At 41.4% G+C, this 24740-nt stretch overlaps 1 protein-coding gene across 3 annotated transcripts in view; it reads right to left on the minus strand.

The window, feature by feature from the left end:
- celf3a (cugbp, Elav-like family member 3a) overlaps positions 1–24740 on the minus strand; it is a 41787-nt gene that overhangs the window by 10747 nt on the left and 6300 nt on the right. For 2 of the 3 annotated variants that reach the window (XR_014624554.1, XM_084378714.1), the window contains exons 4-8: positions 20481–21065; positions 19394–19546; positions 15463–15545; positions 3852–3900; positions 1548–1676 (exon numbers count right to left, since the gene is read on the minus strand). Coding sequence is in view for 2 of the 3 variants with exons in the window: in XM_084378714.1 (XP_084234840.1) it covers positions 1548–1676; positions 3852–3900; positions 15463–15545; positions 19394–19538 (406 nt within the window). In the remaining variant the exon portion in view is untranslated. The remainder of the gene's footprint in view (positions 1–1547; positions 1677–3851; positions 3901–15462; positions 15546–19393; positions 19547–20480; positions 21066–24740) is intronic. The other variant, XM_084378715.1, reaches the window with a different exon arrangement.

A 24740-nucleotide genomic window follows, 5' to 3' on the forward strand; every position in this document is an offset into this window, starting at 1 on the left:
GAGGCTTAATTCTCAGGGCTGGAAAAAATTACAAACACTTAAACAAAGTCAGCGTCACTTTAATGGTCCTGATCTGGACTCCATTTGCAATTATTCCTTTCTTAAGTACCAAAATCATTCTAGCACTGATATTTCATTTCACCGGGACAAATATGGATTTAAGGCTTCAGATTTTAGTATAAAGATGATGTGTCATTTAAGTAAACCCACCGATGTTATCTGTTGGTTTTGAAGCCTCGACTTTGGCATTACGGCCGTCGCCATTTTTGTTTTTTTGAGCCGTTTTAGGACAAGAGGATGAAGTCGGGGATGGATCTGAAATCTCCCAGTAGCCACGCCCACAATCACACCCTGCTTTAACTCTATTCAATTTTACTCTAAATGGGACCATGATTTACGAAATGAGCATCATGCTGTGTTGATGATGACGTGAAACTAGTGATTGAGATAATAAACTTGTGAGCTGTGAGCTGAGCTAATAAATCAAGTGGGAAGTTGGGTCATTTTCTTATAAGGTTACATACAATTAGACTCCTTTTTGAAACAAGTGGATACACTCCCTGCTGGGCATCAGAAAGATCCAGGTTTAAGGCACTTCCGCACTGGCTTCACTTTTTAAACAGGATGCTCCGTCCATACATTATACAGTCAGTGGTTGGATCTTAATGCATCCATTCACCTGTTGGATATTTTATATCACTAAAACTGCTAACGGAGGGCATGTTAGTGGAATGTGTCATAGTTTTGGTTTGTGGTTTATTAAAATCCTGTTTTATTTTGTAGATTATATCCTCATTTGTCATGTTTTAATTTCAGCTTCCTGTCTTTGTCTTTTTCTCGTGTTTTTCCTGCTCGGCTGTGTTTCATTAGTTAATCAGCCCTTGTGTTTTTAAGTCTGTGTTTTTCCTTCACTCATCATTGGTTTGTCTGCGTTTCCTGTGTCTATTCCCGGTGGTTTGTACTTAGTTTTTTGTATTACTCTTTAGTTGTCTTGGTTTCTCTTTTGTCCGCCTTTTTGTTGCCATCTTCCTTCTAAAATCTAAGAAACTTCCTAGATGATATGAGATACGTAGAATCTGTCACAGTTTTTAAAAATAATTCTTTTAATTGAAGAAATGGAAAGACAAATAATTGTTTTGTAAAAATGTAAACCTTCATCACAACCTACACGTTATTCTTTGATGTAAAGAAGCCCAAGATGACCGTGGAAATGAACATTTAGTCTTTTTATCCTGCTGCAACTCTTTGTTTTCATTATCAATTAACCCGCTGATTACATTCCCAATTCACATAAAGACTTCATAAAAAATTGACGAAGAAAAGCAGCAAATATTTGACTTTTTGGCTTGAAAATTGACTGAAATGATTAATCAATTACAGAAATAATTGGTGTTTAATTTAATTTTTGGTCGACTAATTGATTAATCGACTTATTGTAGCAGCTCTGATTCAACTTGTTTTGTTGTTTTGTTGTGTATTTTTGTGTTTCTGCATGTGCATTTCCACATCGGCTTGAACCAGTATTCTCAGACATGATCCCCCGTTACCTTTGCTGGTGCCGTCAGGCCCGCGCAGCACCGTGCACTCTTCTATGCTGCCAAACGGCTCGAACATCTTTCTCACGTCGGTGTCCGTCTGCTGCTTTCCTAGCATGCCCACAAACAGCTTCCTGTCTTCTAAGGGGAAGGAGATCACCAAGATGGGAGGAAAGAGAACAGGATCATGGGAGGATAATGTGAGTAAGGGAAAAGTGTATTCATGGGAGAGGTGATACAGGCAGTGAAGAAAAGGAGGGGAAAAGGGAGAAGTGCCATGTCACCGTACATGCATGAATAACAGGGAACAACAACAGTGTGATAAGATAATAAGCAGAGCAGGCGGGACATCAGCTTGTAATGCCTCACAGTGCCACCAGAGTGCAGTAACACGAATGTCACAACAAACAAACAGCATCTGGCGGTGACTCAAATGTTTGTCACCCTCTGTGTTGTCAGAGAAGCTGCTCCGTCTGTCCCCGTCTGTGAAGGATCAGACCAGTGTTTCTGCATGTTTCAGCCCATTTACTACAAATCACACACATTCCTGCAGACTCTTCTCGAAGCAACAACAGATTTATGGATTGTGACCTTATTTTTCTCAACATTCATGCTACTCTTCAGATTAGTATGGTATGAAAATCAACTGTCAAGAGACTTAAAGCTTGAGATTTAAGTAAACATGTCCTGATTCTTATTCTTTTGTTATATTTATGTTGGGTGATACTGTCCTTAAAAATGTGGGTTTTGGTTAGAAATGTCAGCTTGTGTGGTGTGGTCATGTGTTGGATTTGAGAGGGAGCTGCTGAAAATCCTTGACAAGCTACGGTTTCAAAATATCGAACAAATATAATGTACAAATGTGGTTGTTTCTCCTATAAAAAGCTGCTGACATATAAGATCGTTTTAAGACAAATGGTCTCCTAAAACTATGACATGTTTAGAAACACAACAACCAAGAACATTGTATGTTTTCTGTGGTAAAAGAGCAAAAATTCTTTTAGGTGTTTGTCAAAGGCTATAAATAAAAATGTACACTCAAAATGTTGATAATGAACTGATTAGGTCGCTGGTCGTCAACGGATTTTTTTGACTTGTCATAGCAGGAAAAGCACAGGTGTTGCTCATCCCAGTAAATCATGTCAGTGTGGCAGTGAGCCAGCAGGCATAACACCAGGGCCCTAGATGGAATTCAACCATCATTCATTTCATTATTTACACCTGTGCTTTTCCTACTGTGACATGTCAATGTGTAAAAACTAATAAAAACTCAGCATGTGTGATGGAATAACTCCTGCATCTCAAGCGAGTTTTCAAATTGATTGTCATGCCTTTCAGCAGCCATGAAACTATTGTTTGCTTCGGAAAATGGGCCACAATAATGAACAGTCCGTACGAATTGTGGTAAATGAGAGGAAATGTACAGAAACATGATCCTTTAAAGGGTAAGTTCACCTAAAAAAAATGAAAATTCAGTCATGAGCTACTGACCCTCTTGCTGATGGAAAGTCAGGTGAAGTTTTGAGTCCACAAAACATTTCTGGAGCTTCACAGCAAAACAGCATTGCAGGATTCTCCTAAACAACTGAAGTAGGTGGGGAGTTGTTTTAAAACGTTAAAAAAACAACTGAAAAAGACATAAAACGGCTCAATATAGCTCATCCGGCATAATCCAAGTCTCCAGAAGCCCCGAAGATTTTTTTAGGAGACTTTTATAACGCCAGATGAGCTGTATGGAGCCATTTTATGTTAAGTTTTGTTTTTCCAGTTGATTTTTTTTAGTTTTAAAACAAGTCCTCATTTTCTTCAGCTGTTCAGGATAATATTGGAACGCTCTTCTGCTGTGACGCTCCAGAAAGGTTTTGTGGGGTTCAGTACATTAAGATTAAGTTTTCATTTTTGGGTGAACGTATCCTTTAAGTCGTTGGAAACAGCTTATATTCACAACAGTGTGCTCACAAATGCTGAAAAAGTGACTGAATGTGACTGGGCAGATGTTAAGACAGACAGAAGGATCTTCAATGCAGCACACTTGTGGTTGAAGCAAGCAGCTTTGGTGCAGTTTGGCAGCAAGAAAACATCCATTTTAACAAGTAACTGAATTTTAAAACAATAATCTGATGGGAGGATGATCAGATCTTGCATGTTGCAATTAATTGTTTCTTGACATCAACAGATTGTTGTCTTGATTCTGGTGGTGTCACTTTAAGATGCTCAAAAACTTGTGGGCACAAGACATCACCACTTGTTAAGACGGACTTTCTTGGTGTGTTTGAACAGGTGCTGTGTTTCCAGGTGCGGACGGGTGTCTCTTACCCCCTCTGCTCTCACTATCCGCCGGCTTCACTTGGATTGGACGGTTCATCTGGAGAGACAGAGGCCAACATGATGGTCAGTTTGGTGATCATCAACACAAGAAAAACAGGAAAAGTCCATGTAAATGTGGACGCTAATGTGCTGTAAAAATGATGTACTGACTTAATGTAACCCATCTGTAAATGCTGTAATATGATGTAATAGTGACATATGAGCGCATGTGGATGTTAGTGAATTTGGCCTGTGCTCCAACCTCCTACGATTCCCCACTAATTTATCTCCTCTATACTCCAGCAGACCGGCCTGACACCGATATGTGCGATATTATGTTCGCAGTGTCGTACAGTCTCTCTCTCTCTCTCCGAGTCTCTCTCAGAATCTGCTCTAATCCTGCCGTCTATCGTTCCTTCTCCCCCTATCACACAAAACCAGGAAAAGCACACACCCACGCGGGATTGGGGAAGTGATAAGATTAAGCACACTCGCCGGCTAATCTGGATTACAGGAGCACGCAGCATCAGAGTAGTGAGAGATTCTGAGCCTGACAGAGAGACAGAGACGAGGAGAATACAGGGTTCGAAAAGAAGCGAATAATATCTGGGAAAGAAAACAAAGAATAAAAGAATGACACGGGGAAAGAGAGAGCACACGACATGGAAAGGGATTAGGCGACCTTTTCATAATTCATCAAAAGACAAGCTGCTGAAATGCCATTTTTTCTTTAGTTCTCTGCAATCATTGTCCTATTTACTATTTAACAAAACCCCCTATATGAAATTGTGCACACATCAGTGCCTCGCCGCCTCGCCTTTCAAATGTATAGCGCAGGAAAATGGTGAAAAGAGGTATTGAATGTAATGAAGAAAAGAACGAACAAGAGAGGGCAAGCAGGAGAAGGGTGGGATTGAGAGGGATTGAGGAGAGCATATGGAGGAAAGGATGGAGGTGGGGGGATTGTGTGTGTGTGCGTGAGGAGGAGGAGGAGGGCGATGCCGGTGAGGAGTCGAGGTGAGAGCAACAGACTGACACTCTGTTAACTGTGGCTTAATGAAGGTCTTAATTATGGAGCTGGTGACATTTCAGCCAGTCACTGATCCTGTGTCACTGATTGATCCGCTGTGATCGGTCACCAGGAGACACTATCGATCGTTGCCGCAGGTCGCGCTCCGCCTGCCAGGACCCGCATGCACAAACACTGTCGGCCTCCGCGCCGCCGACCGACCGACCGTACAGAACCACCAGCTGATGTGCCAGCAACACCTGCTGCAGAAGGACCCCTGTGTCTCCTCACCGGGCGTCCAATTGATTGCACCAATTAATTGGATGATTGAATAGATGGAGGGGCAAAGTCTCAAAACCGTCTCACAATCAGTCAGGCAAATTTGAGCTTCTGCTTCTGCAGTCGGTGAATAGTAATTCCGGTTTAATTTATAGTTAGGGTTTACATAAAAAGGAGATTTAAAGTGCTTTTGTTGCAGAGAAGATAAAGTGCTTGTGGTGTAATAAGGTGCTTTGGATAAAAGCACTCAACATATATCACTAATGTTGCGAAAAGAAGGGACCATTCATCGCCTGTTGTCCGCTGTTTAACACCATACCAATCACTTCCTGTGTTTATGTATCCACAAAACATATTTATAATACATGTAATTCTTGTAAAAATCCTTACATGTGGTCTCTAATGTCATCATGAATCAACATGAAATATGGAGGCCTACAATATTTTTGTAAACAACCTTGTGGACTGTGCCTTTATTAACAATTTTTACATAGTCTCGAACACCTCAAATTTTCATATGAGGACAGTTGTATTTATTATATTGTGAGATTTATCGTACCTCATACCTACTGGACTCAGCCAAAACTACACTGTGTGCCTTTAAGGGTTTAACTGAAAGTATTTTTTTAAGAGATAAATGCTTTTGAAATGAGTGCATATGGAGGCCAAGAAGGGCAGCTTTAAACGTACACAAACAAATAGAGCTGCTTTTACTGATTAATGATTAATTACTGGTTGTCTTTTAACCACACCACAGAAATACATGCTCAGATGTGGTCATATACGTCAGGGGATGTGACGTAAACAATAGGCCGCAATTTAAAATGTATCTTTGTTAAAACGTCTTCAAAATGAAATACTGACAACAAGACTTTGCGTTCTTAGTAGTGTACATGCTTCACACGTAGAGCCGGGTATATAGACAAATTGTTTTGGTGAAAACAATATTGGCCATCTACAATAGTCACACTCTTCTAATGCAAAGAAAAGTCTGAGTTGAGTTAAAGATGTAAAATGCAAGACTTGGCCACCTGTCAGATTCCCTAACTGCAGCTGCTGGTAGCAAGTTAGCTCAGTTAGCGGTGGAGGTAGCAGTCCTATTAGCTGACTCTGCCCTGACTGGGAGCTTGAATGAAGTGCGAGAGAGAAACCAAAGAGAGCTTGTGGGACATAGCCAGCTTGTCACGTTCATACATCTACAGGCTGAAACTACGGCAGAGAGGCCTGGGCTATACTATCAGACTATTGCCTCTACTAGACAGGACAAGCCAGGGCTAGCTGGTTAGCATGGTCTGCAACACAATACCCTAGACACCTCAACACTCTGTTGATCATTTTAGTAATTTTTTTAATGTTTTATACTAAAATTCTTGCACCGATCGAAGCTGATGTTACAACCTTACGGTAGTAATAGATTAATGTGATGCCTTTGATTGATAACATGTTTGAATGATGCCTGTAAAAAACCTCTGGCCCATATTTCAGTGCAGGAGGACAAACAGTGACGGCAGCAGCAGCGGTGATAAGGAGAAGCGCAGCAGATGGCTCAGGAGATTGGAATTAGAATATACAAGAGGGAAAACAGTGAGAAGTGGAGGCCATCGAGGCTGTGCCACTTCACATCGGCACGGCAACCGGCCCTGCCGCTCTGATGAAGACCGCGCTCGCATGGCCATTGTCATGGCAACCCCGGTGATGAGAGAGCCCCACATCAGGTAAACAAGGTTGCCCCGAACGACGTGCGGAAGAGATGGGTAAAAAACAAACGAGGAGGACAAAGGGTGCTTCTAGGTCGGGAGATAGAGGGATTAGATGTGTGAGGGAGGAGGGGGGAGGACGGGGAAGGAGGAAAAATGAGAAACAGCGAACACAAAAAAAAAAAGGAGGGAGTGTTCGTGCCTGTTGAATGTTGGCGCTGCCTCGAGAGCAGATGCAGAAGCATCATCTCTCTCTAAGCCTGAACCACTATCGTACACACTTTACAGTAATTTGCTCTCTCCCCTCCTCCTCCTGTTGCTCCCCTCCCTTCCCCTTTCTCTCTTAGGCTTGTTTACAAAAACAGTCCCATGCTGTGCACAGACAACGCACAGGCAAAACCTGCCTGATGATCAACAGCCCATTTTACCAGTGTGTTTGTGCTCCATCTCCAAACACACAGCGCAGATATTATATACAATCATCCTCCGACTAAACACACATTCATTGTTCCCACACACACACAGACACACACACACAGGCTCTGTCTGCCTCTGTCGACAGCCACACGAGCACACTATTGAATGCTTTACTCGTGTGCCGCCAATGATGTAATGTTTTTGAGTGAAATATCTTAATGTCTGGGCAGATATACTTACATGTGACTGTGATTAAATCAGCATATAGACTGTATTCCTGTCACCCTCTAGTCACCCATGATTTTTCTCTCTAGATCTGTCCCTGAGCACACATCTACACATATTTAATCTTTTTCGCTCTGTGATGCCGCGGGGGATTTTGCAAGGATTATGAGATATTAAATCCATAGATTATCCAATCAAATCACAGCTCGACCCCTTTCGCCATAATGCATGACCCCCCCCACATAAACACCACAGTCCGTACACAGAGAGGAGTGGCACTCGCTGCCACGTAGATGCATTTTCATCCACAACCGCGACGTAAATGTGGATTTTTACAGCCGGAGTGAGTAAAACATATTGATGATGATGTTTTCTCGCCTCTGTTATGACCTGTTAAGTCTATATAGCTGCTGTGTTGTGAGGGTGACACATTTCTGTCGCCTGTTTTCTCTCCAATTTCCATCCATTCTGCTTGTCTGCCCTGAAAAGCAGCCGCTCTGAATGGTAAATATATCGGCAGAGACCATCTCCCCTGCTCTTTCAAGAGCATTTACAGCAGGGAGGCAGAGCATGTGTGTGTGTGTGTGTGTGAGGGGGGTGTGTGTGTAGGTGGGTGGGGCGGGGGGCACAAAGACAATTTTCCGTCTTCGCCTCCCCTCCGCTCCATCACACAGCGCTGGTCATTGCATCGTGCCGGTCGCCTAGCAACCTGGCATCCCTGGTCCCCGCCGTCTCCAGGCAACGAGACCTGCGACCGTAATCAACCTGCCACCTCCCCCTCCCCTCCATGCTCTGTTCCTCTGCCGTCTCCGTCGCTTCCATCCACCTCCTCGTCACAAATGCACTTATACACCGGGACGCACTTGTGAATCCACCCGGGGGAAAAGAACAAGCACAGGTGGAAATTGGTATATTCACAAGGCAAAAAAAAAAAGAGGAAGGAGATTAATAGAGGCGGATGATTGTGAGCTCGGAACAAAGCGACAGAGGCAGGGACAAAACAACAGAGACGCACAAGTACGCTCTGTTAATGTTTCCACACGTGGATGCACACACAGATGCGCACACACATGGGCGGGCAGGCACACAAAGCGGAGAGAAGCTCTACCTTCTCCCCTGAATCCGACCAGTCACTAAATCAATCAAACACAAAGAGACCGACGGCGCAACGCTCGTACAATTCAATAATATCTGATCAATGTTCCAGTCGTCAGTGTCAAAGCTGCTTCCCTGCGTCGTCTCCGGCTCCTGCAGGGTTCACTAGTCTGTCCGGTGTCAAGAAGACGAAGCTGACAGCTCTCCACGCTGACATTCAGCCTTTTTGTCGGACGGCCGAGAAAAATCCCTCAAAGTGGAGAAACTGAATATCAAAGAGTAAATTTCTAAAAACACTCAAGTTGACTCTCAATTGTTTTGTCTCTTCTGACTGTTAAATATTCATGTCAAGTGTTGTTTGACTCGACTCAGTGGAGCAGAAGGGGGAAAGAACTGAATCACGGACCGGTTTCTCTCTCTCTCTCTCTCTCTATCTGTGTGTGTGTGTGTGTGTGTGTGTGTGTGTGTGTGTGTGTGTGTGTGTGTGTACAGAGAGGGCCCATGTCCTACTTTTCTTTTTTTTCCGAACTTTTAATTCAGGCTCGGTTTACATGCTTTAACTCCACCGGAGTCCGGTGTGTGCGCAGTTCAAAGAGCCTAATGAGTTCTGTGACAACAGCCTCTTTCCACTTTTGTGTGTGTTCTACTGCCACGTGCACACACGCTCCCCTACCCCCCAAAAACACACTATTTCTCAGTAACAGATGTCTGTATTTAAGCTGATAAACACACTGCCTCAATGCACCTCCAACCCCCTCCACCCTTACCGCCACCCACTGTTCATTATGTCAAACTTTCATTCATCTCTTCCTCCCCTCCCCCCACCCTCCCTCCCTTCATTTATCCAATTTCTCTCTAGTTCACACCCATTTACCACCTCTATAAATCCAATCTGCATTCATCATTACAGTGGCCCCAGAGTGACGTACAGAGGACGGGGCCTTTTTTTTCTTTTTTTTTCTTATTTGTCGCTGCCGCCTGTCCTGCATCGCACATTGATATGCATGCATATGTAAATGAATCGACGCATGAATGCACACTTAGCTCCAGATATATTCATCAAGTGAACACATTCGCTCTGAGGCGCGCTAATTGCTATCATCATCATCCCCGCGGCTCACTGACATCAAGACATGGCTACATATGGACGCCCTGGTTTATCTGCTTATTGTCAGATACATGAAGTATCTCACATGCTCATGTTTTAGGGCCTCAGTGAACCAAATCTGAGCATCTAATTTGTATTTCTTGCCACTGACTGTCAGTTTATCCGCTACTATTAAAAAAAAAGGGAGGTCTACAGTGCTAACAGGTATATAAGAGACTGTTCTCGGTGTGTGTTTCAGCAGCAGAACGTTTGCTCTCACATTAAGGGCACAACACTGTGGCACTACAACTTCCTATCTCATATCCTGCGTAAAAAGCCTGGGCTATATTTAGCATATGCATTTATTTCAGACTATTGATAAAACCCCTCTGTCTGCTCCGTCTGAGTCCTTATGGCTGAGTAAATGTCAGGCTTAGTCAGATGTTCCACTCAAAGACGGCTCCTTCCTCTCGTATGGGCGGCTTAAACACAGAAGGCCTTGCAGCTCAGATTTTACTCTCTCTCTCTCACACACACACACACACACACACACACACACACACACACACGGCAGATAGTGAATGAAGAAACCTGAGAGGAGAATATAATGAAAACTTCCATCCATCCTTCATCCGTCCGTTCGCCTCTTCCGATGTGTACTCTCCGCGGAAACACACGCACACAAGAGCAAACAGACTTTAACACACAAAAGCACACACACCCTTCATTAAACTGTGTTAGTGCGAACACCTGCCCTCCCTTCCCCCCGCTGCACATGCAAATAATACACCGCGCACACACACACTGCTACTTTCTCACTTGGGCACAGTCGTGTTATTAAGTACTTATTGCATTTAAAATTAACGGTGAGTCATTGTTGCAAATATTAATTTAGGTAAGTGAGCGTTGATGAGGGGCGATATACTGCGTCTCTACTGAAGCAGATATGAGCTTTAGAGCTGCGACTGACAGATCTTTTTCCCTTATCGATCAAACAAAGAGTTTGACATTTTGGGAAACAGGCTAATTTGCTTTCTTGCCAGGAGTTAGATGAGAAGGTTGATACCACTTTCATGTCTGTAGGTTAAATATGATGCTACAGTCTGCAGCCTCTTAGCTTAGCTTAGTTTAAAGACTGGAAACAGCCTGGCTCTTATACAAACAAGATATCAAGTGTTACATAGTAAGCTTTAGAGGTGATGGTAGGTGGAATTTGTGACTAGGCTAAATATAAAGCTGCATTCAGTTAGCTTAGCTTAGCCTAGAGACTGGAAACGGCGAGCATACAGACATGAGAGTGGTATCAATCTGTTCATCTAACTCTCATTAAGACAGCAAGCAAATTTCACAAAATGCAGAACTTATTACGTCCACCAACGAGGTTACGTTTTCACCCATGTCCATTTGCTTGTTGGTGTGTAAACAGGATTAGACAAAAACTACAAAAACCAAAAGAAAATCCCATCACAAGATCCCAGAGCCCACGGTCAAAACGCAAAGATAATCAGTGTTCTGCCACAAAAGCAGCTCACTCACTGGGATATAATGTTAGCAGTTAACGTTTCTGCAAAGCACAGCTATGTCCAAGCTTCACATTTGTAGCAAACGTGGCACATCATGTTCACATTTGACAGCTATAACGGGGATGGTGGAGGCATCATTACAGCCAACAAGGCTGCCAAACGGCCGACTGCAGTTGGAATCACACCAGTGGATTTTGGGAATATTTCCAGCCATTTTGTGGAAACCAAGCCGATCATGGTGACCAAAACAGGCATTTTAAGCCAAAACAAGATGTTTTTTTAATCCTACGCAAGTGTTTTTTGTGCCTAACCCTAACCGGAGCATAAGAACAGCATTGTGACAAGAAAGACACGGAAATTTGAACCCCAAACAAATGTTAAGCTGCAACATAAAGAAACGCTCAGTTTCAACCTATTGTTGGTTTTGCAGAAATGTACTTAGCTGACATTTATTCTGGTTATTGGGTTGCACAAAAGACTAAGAAAACCAGAATATATATACTAAAAAAAGAGCTGGAACAAGTGAATTTGTGACATTTCTTCTTGAACACTTCATAGATTATGAAAACAGTTGCTGACGTCAAATTTCAGCTCTAATTAATTTCAACGGCAAAATAGTAAGCAGATTCAATCATTTGGCTCATTTAACAGTTATTTTTGTTAGAATATAAATCTAGTTTCAGACGTTGCCTTCGTAAAATGGCTTCTTTCAACATGACGTTATTGTCTCTACGAGCCTCACAACAGCTGACTTGGCCAGACACACTGGCCCGAGACAGTACAGAGATAAAGAGATAAGAACAGAGGGGACAAGAGTACAAGATGTCCAAGTAGGATTGAACGCGACCGCAGCTCAGGAGTGAATCTTTTCTCTACCCAACCTCCATTTCCAACACATCCTCTTGGCGTGAATCTGGTGTATTTGCTCCCGTCTCCCCTCCCTAACTCCATAACCATTCTCTCACTTTCTTTCTTTCCTCGCTTTCGGCTGAATGTGCTTTTGACACTCTTCCTCCCCCTCTCGCTTAGAGACGGACTCTCTCACCTGAAATTAAACACAAGGCCAGGTGCCACTCTGAAACAACCATCTGTTCGCCCCTGCCTGACTTCTTTTTCTTTCTTCTTTTCCATTGTTAGGAAAAAAAAACCCAGTAAAATAGCAAGGAGAAAGAAAAAGACCGACCCAGAGAAGAGAAACGCTGTATATATAAAAAAAAAAAAAAAAGAAGCGGCGTTGAGTGTTAATGACATCCTTCAGCTTTCTCTACATTCAGGTGTGCTTTCAGTCGAGCTTTCTCCCCTCAGTCCTATAATTGCTTTCATGTTATTTCTTTTGTATCACCCCGGCCACGAGATGCCAAAGTTAATTATTCTTAGGCAGTGCAGGTGCAATTAGATGACAATTACACCACAGCTGGTAGCAGGGGTGGGAAGCAGTTCTCGTCCGCGTGGGCGTGTGTGGAGCTAATAAGATGGTTTTTGTCTTTTTTTTTTTTTTCTTCTTTTGGCAAGGGAGGGGGGAGGGTGAGGGGAGGATTGAGGGGACACAGGAGGTTTTAGCTTGTTCCACACAGCTTAGAGGTAAGAGGTTGTAAGGGGGGAGAGCCGCTGGGGTAGAAACACAGGGGGGAGAGGACTTTAGCCATGGGGCATTGGGCCCTGCTGATCCCCTACGAGAGGTCAGGAAAGGTCACGCTACTGTCACGCTAACAATGGGATTTCTTTTGTCGCCACCGTAATACCGGCCTGCCCCTTCAAACTGTCTCCACGTCCCACAATAACCCCCTGCCTGCCCTTACAACAATGTTCTGGTGCTGAAGACAATCAATATGTCAGGCGTTAACAGTTTTGATAATCAAGTAGTTATTTATTAAGAAGAAAAATCTAAATATTTGCCTGCTCAAGCTTCTCAAAACGTGAGGGTTGATGCCAGTATCTACTTTAGGGTCTCCGCTAATGATTATTTTTGGTAATGTATTAATTGTGTTGTCTAAAAATGCCAAATAATAGTGAAAAATGCCCATCAAGTCCATGATGACTTCTTGTTTTGTCCTAAAAACAGCATAAAACTCTAAGATATTCAGTTTTCCTCCACACGAGACAAAGAAAAGCAGCTAATTCTCACATTTTGAGAGGCTGGAACCAGAAAATGTTTTGCACATTTCGAAATCAAAAATAGCTTTATGAGCAAAATGCCAAAACATATCTGGATATTAGCTTGTTTTCTTAGTCTTTTATAATGTTTAATATAACATCTTTGGATTTGGGGCGTTTGGTAGGAGAAAAACAAGCACATTGCCTACATCATTGTGGCAGCTAAGACTGTAACTGTGTTGTCTAAAAATGTCCAAAATTTGTGAAAACTGTCCATCAAGATTAACCAAAGTCCGTGACAACATCTTGTTTTGTCCTAAAAACAGCTTAAAACTCAAAGATATTCAGTTTTCTACCACATGACACGAAGAAAAGCAGCTAATCCTCACATTATAAGAAGCTGGAACCAGAGAATGTTTTGTTTTTATCAAAATCAAAAATAGTTTCCTGAGCAAAATGCCAAAAGATATCCGGTTTCAGCTTCCAGTGTGAATATTAGCTTGTTTTCTTTGTCTTCTATAATATTTAATTGAACATTGAATATATATATATACAGATTTGGGACAAATGGTAGGAGAAAAACAAGCAATTTGCCTACATCATTGTTGTAGCAAAGAACTTCATTGTGTTGTCTCAACATGTCCCAAAATAGTGAGAAGTGCTCATCATGATTTACCGAAATCGACAGCGATTTGTTCCTTTGTCCTAAAACTCAAACATATTCAGTTTTCTACCACATCAGACAAAGAAAAGCAGAAACTCCTCATATTCTGAGAAGCTGGTACCAGAGAATGTTTTGCATTTTTCCATGAAAAATGACTCAGATGATTATTCAAAAAGCAGTTTAATGATTCTTATGTCGATCGCCTGCTTGATTAATCCAATAATCTCTGTAATTTTTTTTAGTAAAAAGTCACATTTTGAATATTATCAATGAATTTGTGAATATTAGCTTGTTTTCTTAGTCTTCTATAATATTTAATAGAAGATCTTTGGGTTTGGGATGTAGGAGGAACATTTTTTTTAAACTACATCATCACGGTGGCTAAGTACTTGATTGCGTTGTCTAGAAATGCGCAAAAAATACTTAAGTATGTCCATCAAGTCCATGGTGACATCTTCCATTGGCCTAAAAACAGCCTAAAACGCAAAGAGTCTGTTTTCTACCCAGAAAATCCTCACATTTGAGAAGATGGAACCAGAGATGTTTTGAATTTTTGCTTAAAAAATGACTAAGATGATACATTCCTGTCGATAAATGCTGCTAACATTTTTTTTTTTTTAAATACCAGCTTGTTGTTTTAGTCTTTTGGGATATTTAATTGAATATCTTTGGGTTTTGGACGCTCTGTAGGAGAAAAACAAACAACAAATTTGACTAGATCATCGTGGCTAACTTGTTGTGAGCCTTCGCAGACTAAACAATTACAAGAATGACCGATTGATTGACACTGAAAATAATCTTTAGGTGCATCCCTTCATTGCTCAACCCTCTGAAAACAAAGAAGTGAATGATGTAGATTTCAACAAAAATAACCGAAAGGAAACAGGGGTAAAGCCTTGTTAGCAAAAGAGGAAGCAGCAGCAAGTCTGCAAGCACACTCTGTCTCAGTAATTCCTTGCCTTGTCGCCTTGTCTCTCATATAGTCGGTTATTATAGAGACGCGGCTGTCATGTCATATTTAGCTCTGGAAATGTCATTTGGCAGCACACCTGCTGCCTGGCTATGCTAATAAAGCTAGGTTTAACTTTGATTAGAATTCAGAGGGAGAGGTGGATGGAAAGAGAGGAGAGGAGGGAGGGAGAGAGAGAGAGAGGGGGGGGGAGAATGACGGAGACAAAGAAAGGAAGAGAAACATCAGAGAGAATAAGAACTGGCAAAGTCACTCCAGCAGCGAGCCTCATAGCTGTCTCTTTCGACCCGTGACATGTTGCAAGATGACTCATGCCTTAACTGGATGGATATGTCTGGATGCATCACATATGAAACATAAGAGGGAGAGCAGCCTCTGACCTTTATTGGAGCATATCAGCTGAAGGGGGAAGTCAGGCCCGCATGTCAAACTCGGTTAACGTTCCTGTGTCACTGTGTGTCCTCGTGCGTCAGATAGCCTAGCATGCCAGTTATTCTGCTCCGGTTTTATATATACACATGAGCTGTTGAGGAGCTCGTAAAGAGAGACAACACACTCACCCCCGGTAGTGTCTTCTGCTCGTGCAGTGCATTCTGGGCTTTGAGGGCGGACTCGCGCGCACAATATGTGAGGAAGGCACATCCTGGAGACAAAGACAAACAACGTTATAATAAGTCCACGTGTGTTTGATGTATATGATGTCAGAAGCTTTAAGGATAAGTTCACCCACAAAGGACAATAAACTGAAGAAGCATGTTTCTGCCTGCAAGCCTTCAGGACAAATAGCTAGTTAAGATTAAAGGATAAGTTCACCCAAAAAATTTTAATTCAGCCGTTAACTACTCAAGGCTCATTTATGCTCGACGTTATATATACAGACGGAGCCTTCTGTCCGTACTCTCCCTCCATTTCATCCGCATTTCTGCATGTTTTCTGAAAGCTTACGGACCGACAGAGCAGTACCAGTGTAGCCAATAGTTCCAGTGTGACACGACCTCAGGACATTAGGAGGAAGGTTTAAAAATGACAGAACTTTTTGAGGACAGGTTATGTATGATGCTACTTCGTCACCAAGGAATCGAACGGGAGTTGGACAGCGGCGACGGAAAAGTGTCGGTCCATGTTGCGCCCTCTAGTGGCTGTATAACTTAACATTCATGCCAACATGAAGGACGCATGGATGTATGCAGGCCCTGACGGATATATCGTTTGAAACGGACGTATCTATTGTCGTATGTAAAGGGAGCATAAACAAGCCTTTACCCTCATGCTGATGAAAAATCGTGTGAAGTTTAGTAGTCAACAAAACGTTTCTGGAGCTTCACAGCAAAATAGCGTTGTAGCATTCTCCTAAGCAACTGAGGTAGATGGAGACTTGTTTTAAAATGTAAAAAAAACAACCAATAAAAATGGCTCCATACAGCCAGTCTGGTGTAATCCAAGTCTTTTGAAGTCCAGACAACCAGAACTGATAAGAAAAGACGTTATTGACACCCTCGATGTGCAGTCAAGCTCTTGCACCTACTTCAAACGGGGTACACGCTCATGCTTTTAGCTTAGCGGCTACAGTGAAGATTTCAGCTGTGTGTAAAAAGTGTGTAAATAACGTTCTCTCAAATCAATTTTGGACCTCAGGGCTTCCAGACACTTGGAAGCCATTTTATGTTTTGTAAAACAAGTCCTCATCTACTTCAGTTGTTCAGGACAATGCTGCAGCGCTGTTTTGCTGTGAAGCTCCAGAAATGTTTTGTTGGCTGAACTTATCCTTCAATCTCAACTGGCTATTTGTCCCGAGAGGCCTGCAGGCAGTAACACGCGTCCAGAGATTATTGTCCTGTTATAAATCTGCCATTTCATACATGTGCTTAGGTTCTGTCTGACAACTGTTCTGGGTCAGCGGTCTGTGTTTAAAATCTCTGAAAAATGCATCCCTCCTTTAATCAGGCCATCATTATTAATATGCATGAAACAGAGGCAGAAAATAAAATAAAAACATAGTCTCCCAGTAGAGATCTCTGGGATTATTAAATCATAATACCTGGAGACTGTTCAGACACAAGCAGTCTGAATGGGTATTTAATATCATGCTGGTCAAGCAAAATGTATGCAGCCCCACATAATAGAGAAAGGCCTCCATTAACCTTTAGAGCTCCCACAAATCATGAATATGTAAAATTATGCAGAATAGGTGTTATAGGTGTTAGAGAACTGATACCACCTGGCCTATACGTCTCCCAAATGACTGATTCATAAAAGCCTTTGTTTTCGGCGCTCAGATTTGCATTAGAGACGACAGCGAAGATCATTGTTTAGCTCAGATCACTTTAACCAGCTTTAGTCCATCTGTCAGACAGGATTTCGAGTGTGTTGAGACTTTACTTCCAAAATATGAGAAAGCCTGTAGTAGCAGTGGGTGACACTTACTCCTACAAATTGACTGATATCGCCACATGAAGCCAATTATGGGCTGACAAAATACTTTTTGTGAGATTGATCTGAGACAACTACTTTTCTGGTTAGGACCGTTTGAGAATGGAGAGTGCTGTGCAACATTTTACTCTGCTTTTCATTCAAGGATATATTTATTTTTTTAATTCCAGCAGCAATTAATGACTCATTTTTCTCTTATAGTGAATGATTTTTAAATGTAGGGTTCAGAGGTAGGCGTGAAGGGAAACCTCCCATCATGCACCGGGGCGTTTCATGAACACAATTTTCATTTTATGTGTGTTTCAACAATATTTTTACTGTTTCCGCATTCATATTGTCGTTATATGGTTATATAGAGTTAGTGTTTAAAGTTCAAGAGTGTATTGACTATTAATCTAAAGGTTTGTCTGGTAACACTTTATAATAATCATCGCTAATACATTTACAGTTTTAGATATTTCACAGTCAACAAACAATGAAATGCTTTATAAACCTTTTATTAAACATGTAAAGGTTTGTAAACATCAGTTGCAACCTTATAACCGCTATTCAGATAATGTTTACAGATGAACTACACAGTATCTATTCACCATTTGCAAAATATTTTAAAGTAACATAAACATCAGTTGCAGTTTTACAATAATCAATTGCCTAATACGTTTTTTAAAGCATTTCATTGAAATAACGATTCACTTAAGTTTAATTAACAACGAATGTAATATTTATTAATGACAGTCAGTCGTCAGGCAGGAAGCTTAAAAATATAATACTGTGCTCTCATCTGTGCTCATATTTATCATTTTAAAAAGGATATTACCTTTTACAATTTACATAAATGAGGGATACACAAACTTATTCCCTTCGAGGGCCGAAATTAAAAACTTAATTGTGAACCACGGGCCAAAAGCGCACGCTGATTGTGTTGTTAAGATGCAAAATGGGACTGTGTACAGAAGCCCAGAGAGGCAAAAATTAAATACAACTCTGGCGATCCATTTTCTAGGTGTCATCTTTTTGACTTAAGAACAGATGAAAGAAAAATCTTTTTAGTTTCTTAACTTCTTATTTCTTTAAACTGGCCTCTCGGGGCTTCTGTACAACTGGGATCCCTCCCTTGATTCACTGACTTCCTTAAAACATTACTTTTTACTGTGGCTTTCAAATAAGCGGGTTCATACCTTTTTGTTTTAAATCTGTATCTTTTCATTTGCTTTGTTTGTTTTTGTTGTCTTTCAAATGCAGGTTTAACATTTTCTTACTGTCTTAAGGTCTTTTGTTAATGCAAATCTGTGTCTCTCTGTAAAACCTTGTGTCTTAAGGGTGCTATAAACTTCCCTGAACAAAGTCTCACTCTTATGAAGAATGATAAATAATAATTAGGGATCTTAGGTCGGACTTTTACCTCACAAGAAATAAAACGGCGTAAACAGCAATTCATATTTTACTTATAAAGTTTATTTATTTCGCTAGAAACATCTGGTGGGCCAACTCGAACATCTGTGCAGCCCTGACATAAATAGTTTACCCAGTTCTGCTCCGAAGGTTTGCCTTGATGTCAAAAATCCAATTCCAGCGAGGCGAATGGAATTACGTTGAATTTAAAAGCATTTAGTGTGAGTCGCTACCTTATATTTAAAGGTTTGAGTCAAGGATGATCAATATTTTAGTCAGTCTTTGTCTAAATTATTCAGAAACTGTGAATCAGATTTCTTTTTTAGATCAATGGAGCTAAACATCAGGCTGTGGCCTCTCACAGGAGTTCTTCAAGAGGCTCCAGGGAGACAAAATGAGGACCAGTTGAACCTCAAACTGACGCTTTGGGTTTGCGTCCAGCCTGAGCTGCCAACCCAAAGCGTTAGTATTTGACGATCTGGGAATGAGACTAAACAATCGACCATCTTTCTCCGAGAAGTTACATTTGGTTTCTTTAATTTCTGACTGGAGGACATACTGTTTAAGAGCAACTAATGCCATGACCATCACCATCTTCTGACAAAATAATACTAAATAAACAACATTCACCCCCCACACGAGCTCCCTGAGACAAAATACCAGCCTCACCTTTGTGCATCCCTGTGTATTTGTCCTTGATCACCGTCAACTCATAGATCTTGCCGAACTGCTCGAAGATGGGCTTCAGGTCCTTCTCCTCCAGGTTTCGGGGTATCTGCCCGATGAAGAGCTTGATTGCGTCAGGCTCCTTCATTGAGAAGTCTGGGGAGGAATAATAACACACAGACACACACACACACACACACACACACAGAGAGTAGAGGAGGCGGTCAGGAGGAGCAGACAGGAGCCTGCGGGCTTAAATTCACACTGCACAGGAGGTGCAAACAGGAGGCCAGGGATGGAGGTGCAGATGGGAGCGCTCAGTGGGAATGGGAGGCTGAAATTATAGTTTTTTACACCCTTAGCGACATGGTGTTCCCATTCGAGGAGTTATATCTCAGATTTTACAATAAAACATTAGTACCACTTTAATTATAATGTAGATTAAGATATTAATATATTAAATTCTTACTAAGTAACCTAAGGCTACTATAAGCTGCAACAGATATACTGTGAGAGCTGAAAGTGCTATAAATTCTGCAGGAATCGTGATATAATTCTATTTTACAGATGATTTCATGCAATTACACACGTTTTTTTGACATGATTGAAGAAGCCGGGGGCACATTCGCATGTGTGTGTTTTTTTTGGATAAGCCACACACACAAAAAATCTGATAAATTGCCAAAAATAAATAAATGAAATAATGAAATTATGATCTCGTAACTTCCATATTCTTGGCTGTACATGAGCAAGAGGGCTCAGAAATGACGAATCATAGCAGCACATCTACAATATACTCCCTCTGAATGACATTTAAAAAAAAAATTAAAATACATGTGATATTGTAGTCAATAATAGTACACACAATCCTCCATGCACTGAATCCGGTCTGGGCCGCCTATATATTTATATATTTATATGTATATATATGTCGAGCCCCTACATGACAGTGTGTCAGTCAACACAGCTGGAGACCTGCGCTCTTTGTCAAGACACGGGTGACAACAACAATGACCTGAACGTGATGTTTCACATTTCAACCAGGCAAAAACAAAAAAAACAACAAAGAGTTAAAAAATAAAAATCATACCTGTGGTGCTGTTCGTGGCAAAGAATCGGCGTATTCACTGGATGCCTTGTCTTCCTCTCCCCCCGCTGTTATTTAGTTATTGGATCTCAATTATTCAGTTCATTTGTCTGGAAGAGCGTCTTTGAAATCCTGTAACAAGTTAGGCCTGCACCCCCCCTATAACAACACAAGTAACATCCAGCGACGGTCCTTTATTCGGCATGAGCGTGTTTTTCTAAGATCTGCTTGTTGTTGTGGGTTTTTTTTTTTTTTTTTTTTTGTCCCTGCTCTTTTCCTGACAGATGCTCCGTAAATCTCAAATCAACCTGGTGTATAAAAAAAAAATCATAAAAATAAACAAATGTCCCTCTGGCTGTGCTGAACGAGGAGTGCTGCGAGAGATGAATTTCCTTCAGTAGACCCGGAGGGAATTGGCAGTCTGGTTGCTCGTCCTCTCCTCTCCCTCTCCCTGTGTGTGTGTGTCTGTACTCCTTTGACGTCGTAAGCCGGTGTCTCCCTCCCTGTCCATCTCCGCTCCATCCCTCCTCCCCTGGGCTGTACGAGCCGTGATGTCTGCCGCCAGGGACCGTCGCTAAACTACCAGCCCTGTGACAGCAGAAGGGAGGGGGGGGGAAAAAAGGAAGAAAACACAGTCATGGCTGCAGAGTGCGATGATGAGTATTTGTGAGTAGGTTAGGGCTTTCATTCTTTCTTTTTTTTTTTTTTTTTACATTTTATGGCATTTAGCAGATGCTTTTGTCCAAAGCGACATACGGTAATTCATACATTCATACACTGATGCCGGTGGCTGCCATGTAAGGTGCCAACCAGCACATCAGGAGCAGTTTGGGGTTCACTGTCTTGCCCAAGGACACTTCGACACGCAGACCAGGGGAATCGAACCAGCGACCTTCCGATAAGAAGACGCTGGCTCTACCCCTGAGCCACAGCCGCCCAGTCAGTTTTAATTTTGTCGCCTGTCGCTATGAATTGTGGGACAGTCAGAGAGTGAGGAGGGAAGTCTGCCAAACAGAAATAAAAACATTATCTTGTACATGAGCATTTGTACCTGAGTCACGCAGATAGATTTTCATTAGCAATGGACGTTCTTCAACAATGAAGACAACAACTCCCATGATCCCTTGCTACTTATTTCTTCTAGAAAGGTGATTTATAAATGAAAGTCCTGAATGCAGCAATAAAATGAACATCCGTCAATTTTCTATACCTACTTGTCATATGCAAGGTTACATAATGTATACTTTCTACAGTCGTACAACCATTTACACTCAAATGTAGAGTCAACAATTCACAAAATGTCTGGAAACCAGTGTACTCAGAGGAAACCACAGTACTCTTAAAGTTGTAATATATAACATTTTTCCTCATTAAAATGTAAATGAATCATCCCAAACGTTTCCAACAATGTTCAAACCCAGAGAAATGTGTTATTTTATTCAAGATAATGGTGTTTTTCATTTGGTCGCCTGTTGCTATAGTAACTTCCAGGGAAACATCAGATTATACTCAGTGAGGAAGGAAGTCGTGAATGTGACTAAATGTAATGTGAATAAAACTTAAGCACATTACCTCTTCAGTGGACATTTCTGCACGAGTCCTGCACACAAACACATGCTCTAAAATCAAGCTGACAGGCACTTTAAATGAAGGTGTACTGTATCTGTATATTTCCTATGTGCACTTTGCAACTGTAATGCTGTCAGTACTACATCTTATTATATATTAATGTATAAAACAAGTCCCATTACGATGTCCTGGAGGCTCCTTGTTGGTAACTCACAGCCTATATAGTTCCATATTTATGACATTTTACATTAAACGTTAAATGCGTTGAAATTACATCTTCACCATTTCGCCTTCCAGTGCATAATGACTTCAGGGAAGAATCCTCTCTCTCATTAATATTGTCTCTCTTTCAGAATCAGAATCAGAATCAGAAATATTTCATTTATCCCGAGGGGGAAACTGGACGTGCTACAGCAGTTCCTTCTAGAATAAAAATATCCCACTCTAGATATAAAGAAGATATAAACAGAGAAGGAGAATGAGACACAGGAGTAATTGAGAGTCAAATATACACAGTAGCGATGCACGATATGGATTTTTTCAGTCGATACCGACAACCGATAATTATTTCACGTTTTTGTATTTTAAAAATAAGTTCATAACCTGTAGTTTATGCACCTCTGAGGGAAAAAAGGCTAAGATGTAGCGGGCGAAGACAGATGATTTATTATTCATAGCTCTAATAGGATTAATTGTGTGAAACTCATAGGCTTTTTCCCTCCTCTCCAAACACTTGCAGAACACTTGCAGAACATGTACTGCAGGTCACAGTTGCGTTGTCTTCCTCTGAACTTGAAAAACAACGGCCACTCCAGTGACGACATGTGTGATCTACACTGGTGCAGCAGCTCTACGCTGTTGTTGCATGCCGCCACATATGGGTGTAAATGCTGCACTTGTTAAATCAACTAAATTAATTTGGCTTTTTATTATCGGTTCTATTTATTGGCTATAATTTCATTATCTGCCTATAACCAATAATGTCAATTTTCCGTTATCGGGCCGACAACTTATCAGTTCGATATATATCGTGCATCCCTAATATAAAGTACTAAAAATATGAAAATAACAAAAAGTTGTGTATTATATCTATAGTACTACAAATAAACAAAATACTACAATAACACAAATTTGAGTTTTGTGACTTATTGATGTTGTAACTGCATTTTAGCAGGTTGAAAAAGTACATCTTAGATATTCAGATATTTTTTGTGTCGTCTAAAGAACTTCCTGTGGTTCAAAATTAAAGGTTTTATGACGGCTAAATTTACTTCATGCGGCCAAAACTACAGGCTGGATTTAAACCTTGAGCCTCAGGCAGGCAGTTGACCAGGTGAGTTATTTATCAGACCATGTTTTGGTCATCCAATCTTGGAACATTAGCCTACTTGATGAAGGTTGAATGACCAAAGCATGGTTTGTATTACAGCTGATAAATAGCTCTCCTGATAAAGCGCACATCTCATGTAAGCTACTGAGGTTGAGGCTCGGGGTTTAAAACCTCCAGTGGAAGTCGAATAGACGTCTTGTGGATATGATTTTGCTCTGGGGGAATGGTCAAGTCCATCAAAAGTAAAAGAGGGCAGGAGGGTTTTGTAATTATTTTTCGTTTTTCACGCGGGCGGTAAAAAGCAGACGGCCCCTGACATCAAGCGATGCAAATCCGCCTTTTGTTCTCGCCGTGGCGCTGGCCGCGGTGCTGAAATGGGTCCACTCGAAACTCGTGACACATTATCACGGCCACAATTTTCCCTCCGTGAGAGGAAAAAGACACAATTTCAATAAGAGTGTGTGTAGATGGAAGGACCGTGAATTCACATCCACACACACACACACACACATAAGATACGCGCACCACACGCACGCACACGCCCTCTCTGATATCTCGACAGCATGTAAACAATGAGCCCACATGACAGCAGGCTGCACACACCCGACCTGCGCACACTTCAAACGAGTCACGACCTGGACCGGCTCGGCTCGGTTCGGCTCGGCAGCAACCTTACAGTGTTTATTTTAAAAAACACAGAAAGCCTCTGGGCGCACATCACGTCTCTCTCCACCGCTAAGTCCTTTATTCCCACCAGCAGAGTCTCTCCTCGGCTCGTCTCTTACGTTAAGACTGCCATCTGCCATCAGTCACTAAATCCTATCTGCCTTCCGCCCTTCAGCCCCAATATCAGCTCAGAGAGCAGCACTCAGTTCATCCGGCTCTGATCAGGTACATAAATGAATGATAAACATTAAACGTGATTTGTGTCACTGTAACAATGGATGGCTTTTTATTTATTTATTTATTTATTTATTATATATATTTCAGAGTGTAACCAACGACGACATCTGGCGACGAGCTGCAAACAGCAAACCGTGTTTATGTTGCTGCTGTGCATCAAGTATATGACTTTGCAAAAGTTAACGAGAACTTCAATGTGATGGGAACTGGGAGAAGTATACAGATCAGAAGGAAGAAAGAAAGAAAGAAAGAAAGAAGGAAAGAAAACGTACTTAAATATAAGTATAAGCAGCCTAAAGTATCAAAGTACCACAGAATATACAACTGGATTTTTATTTACTGTTAATTAACAGCTAATTTTAAGTACTTCATATTAAAGGGGCATTGTGTAGTTTTGGAGAAGAAATTCAAACTCAGAATTTTAATAGTTACAATATCAATGAGGTAATAAAACAACCTCA

The sequence above is a fragment of the Pagrus pagrus genome (genome assembly GCF_965226575.1).
Source record: "Pagrus pagrus genome assembly, chromosome: 17".
NCBI lineage: Eukaryota > Metazoa > Chordata > Actinopteri > Spariformes > Sparidae > Pagrus > Pagrus pagrus.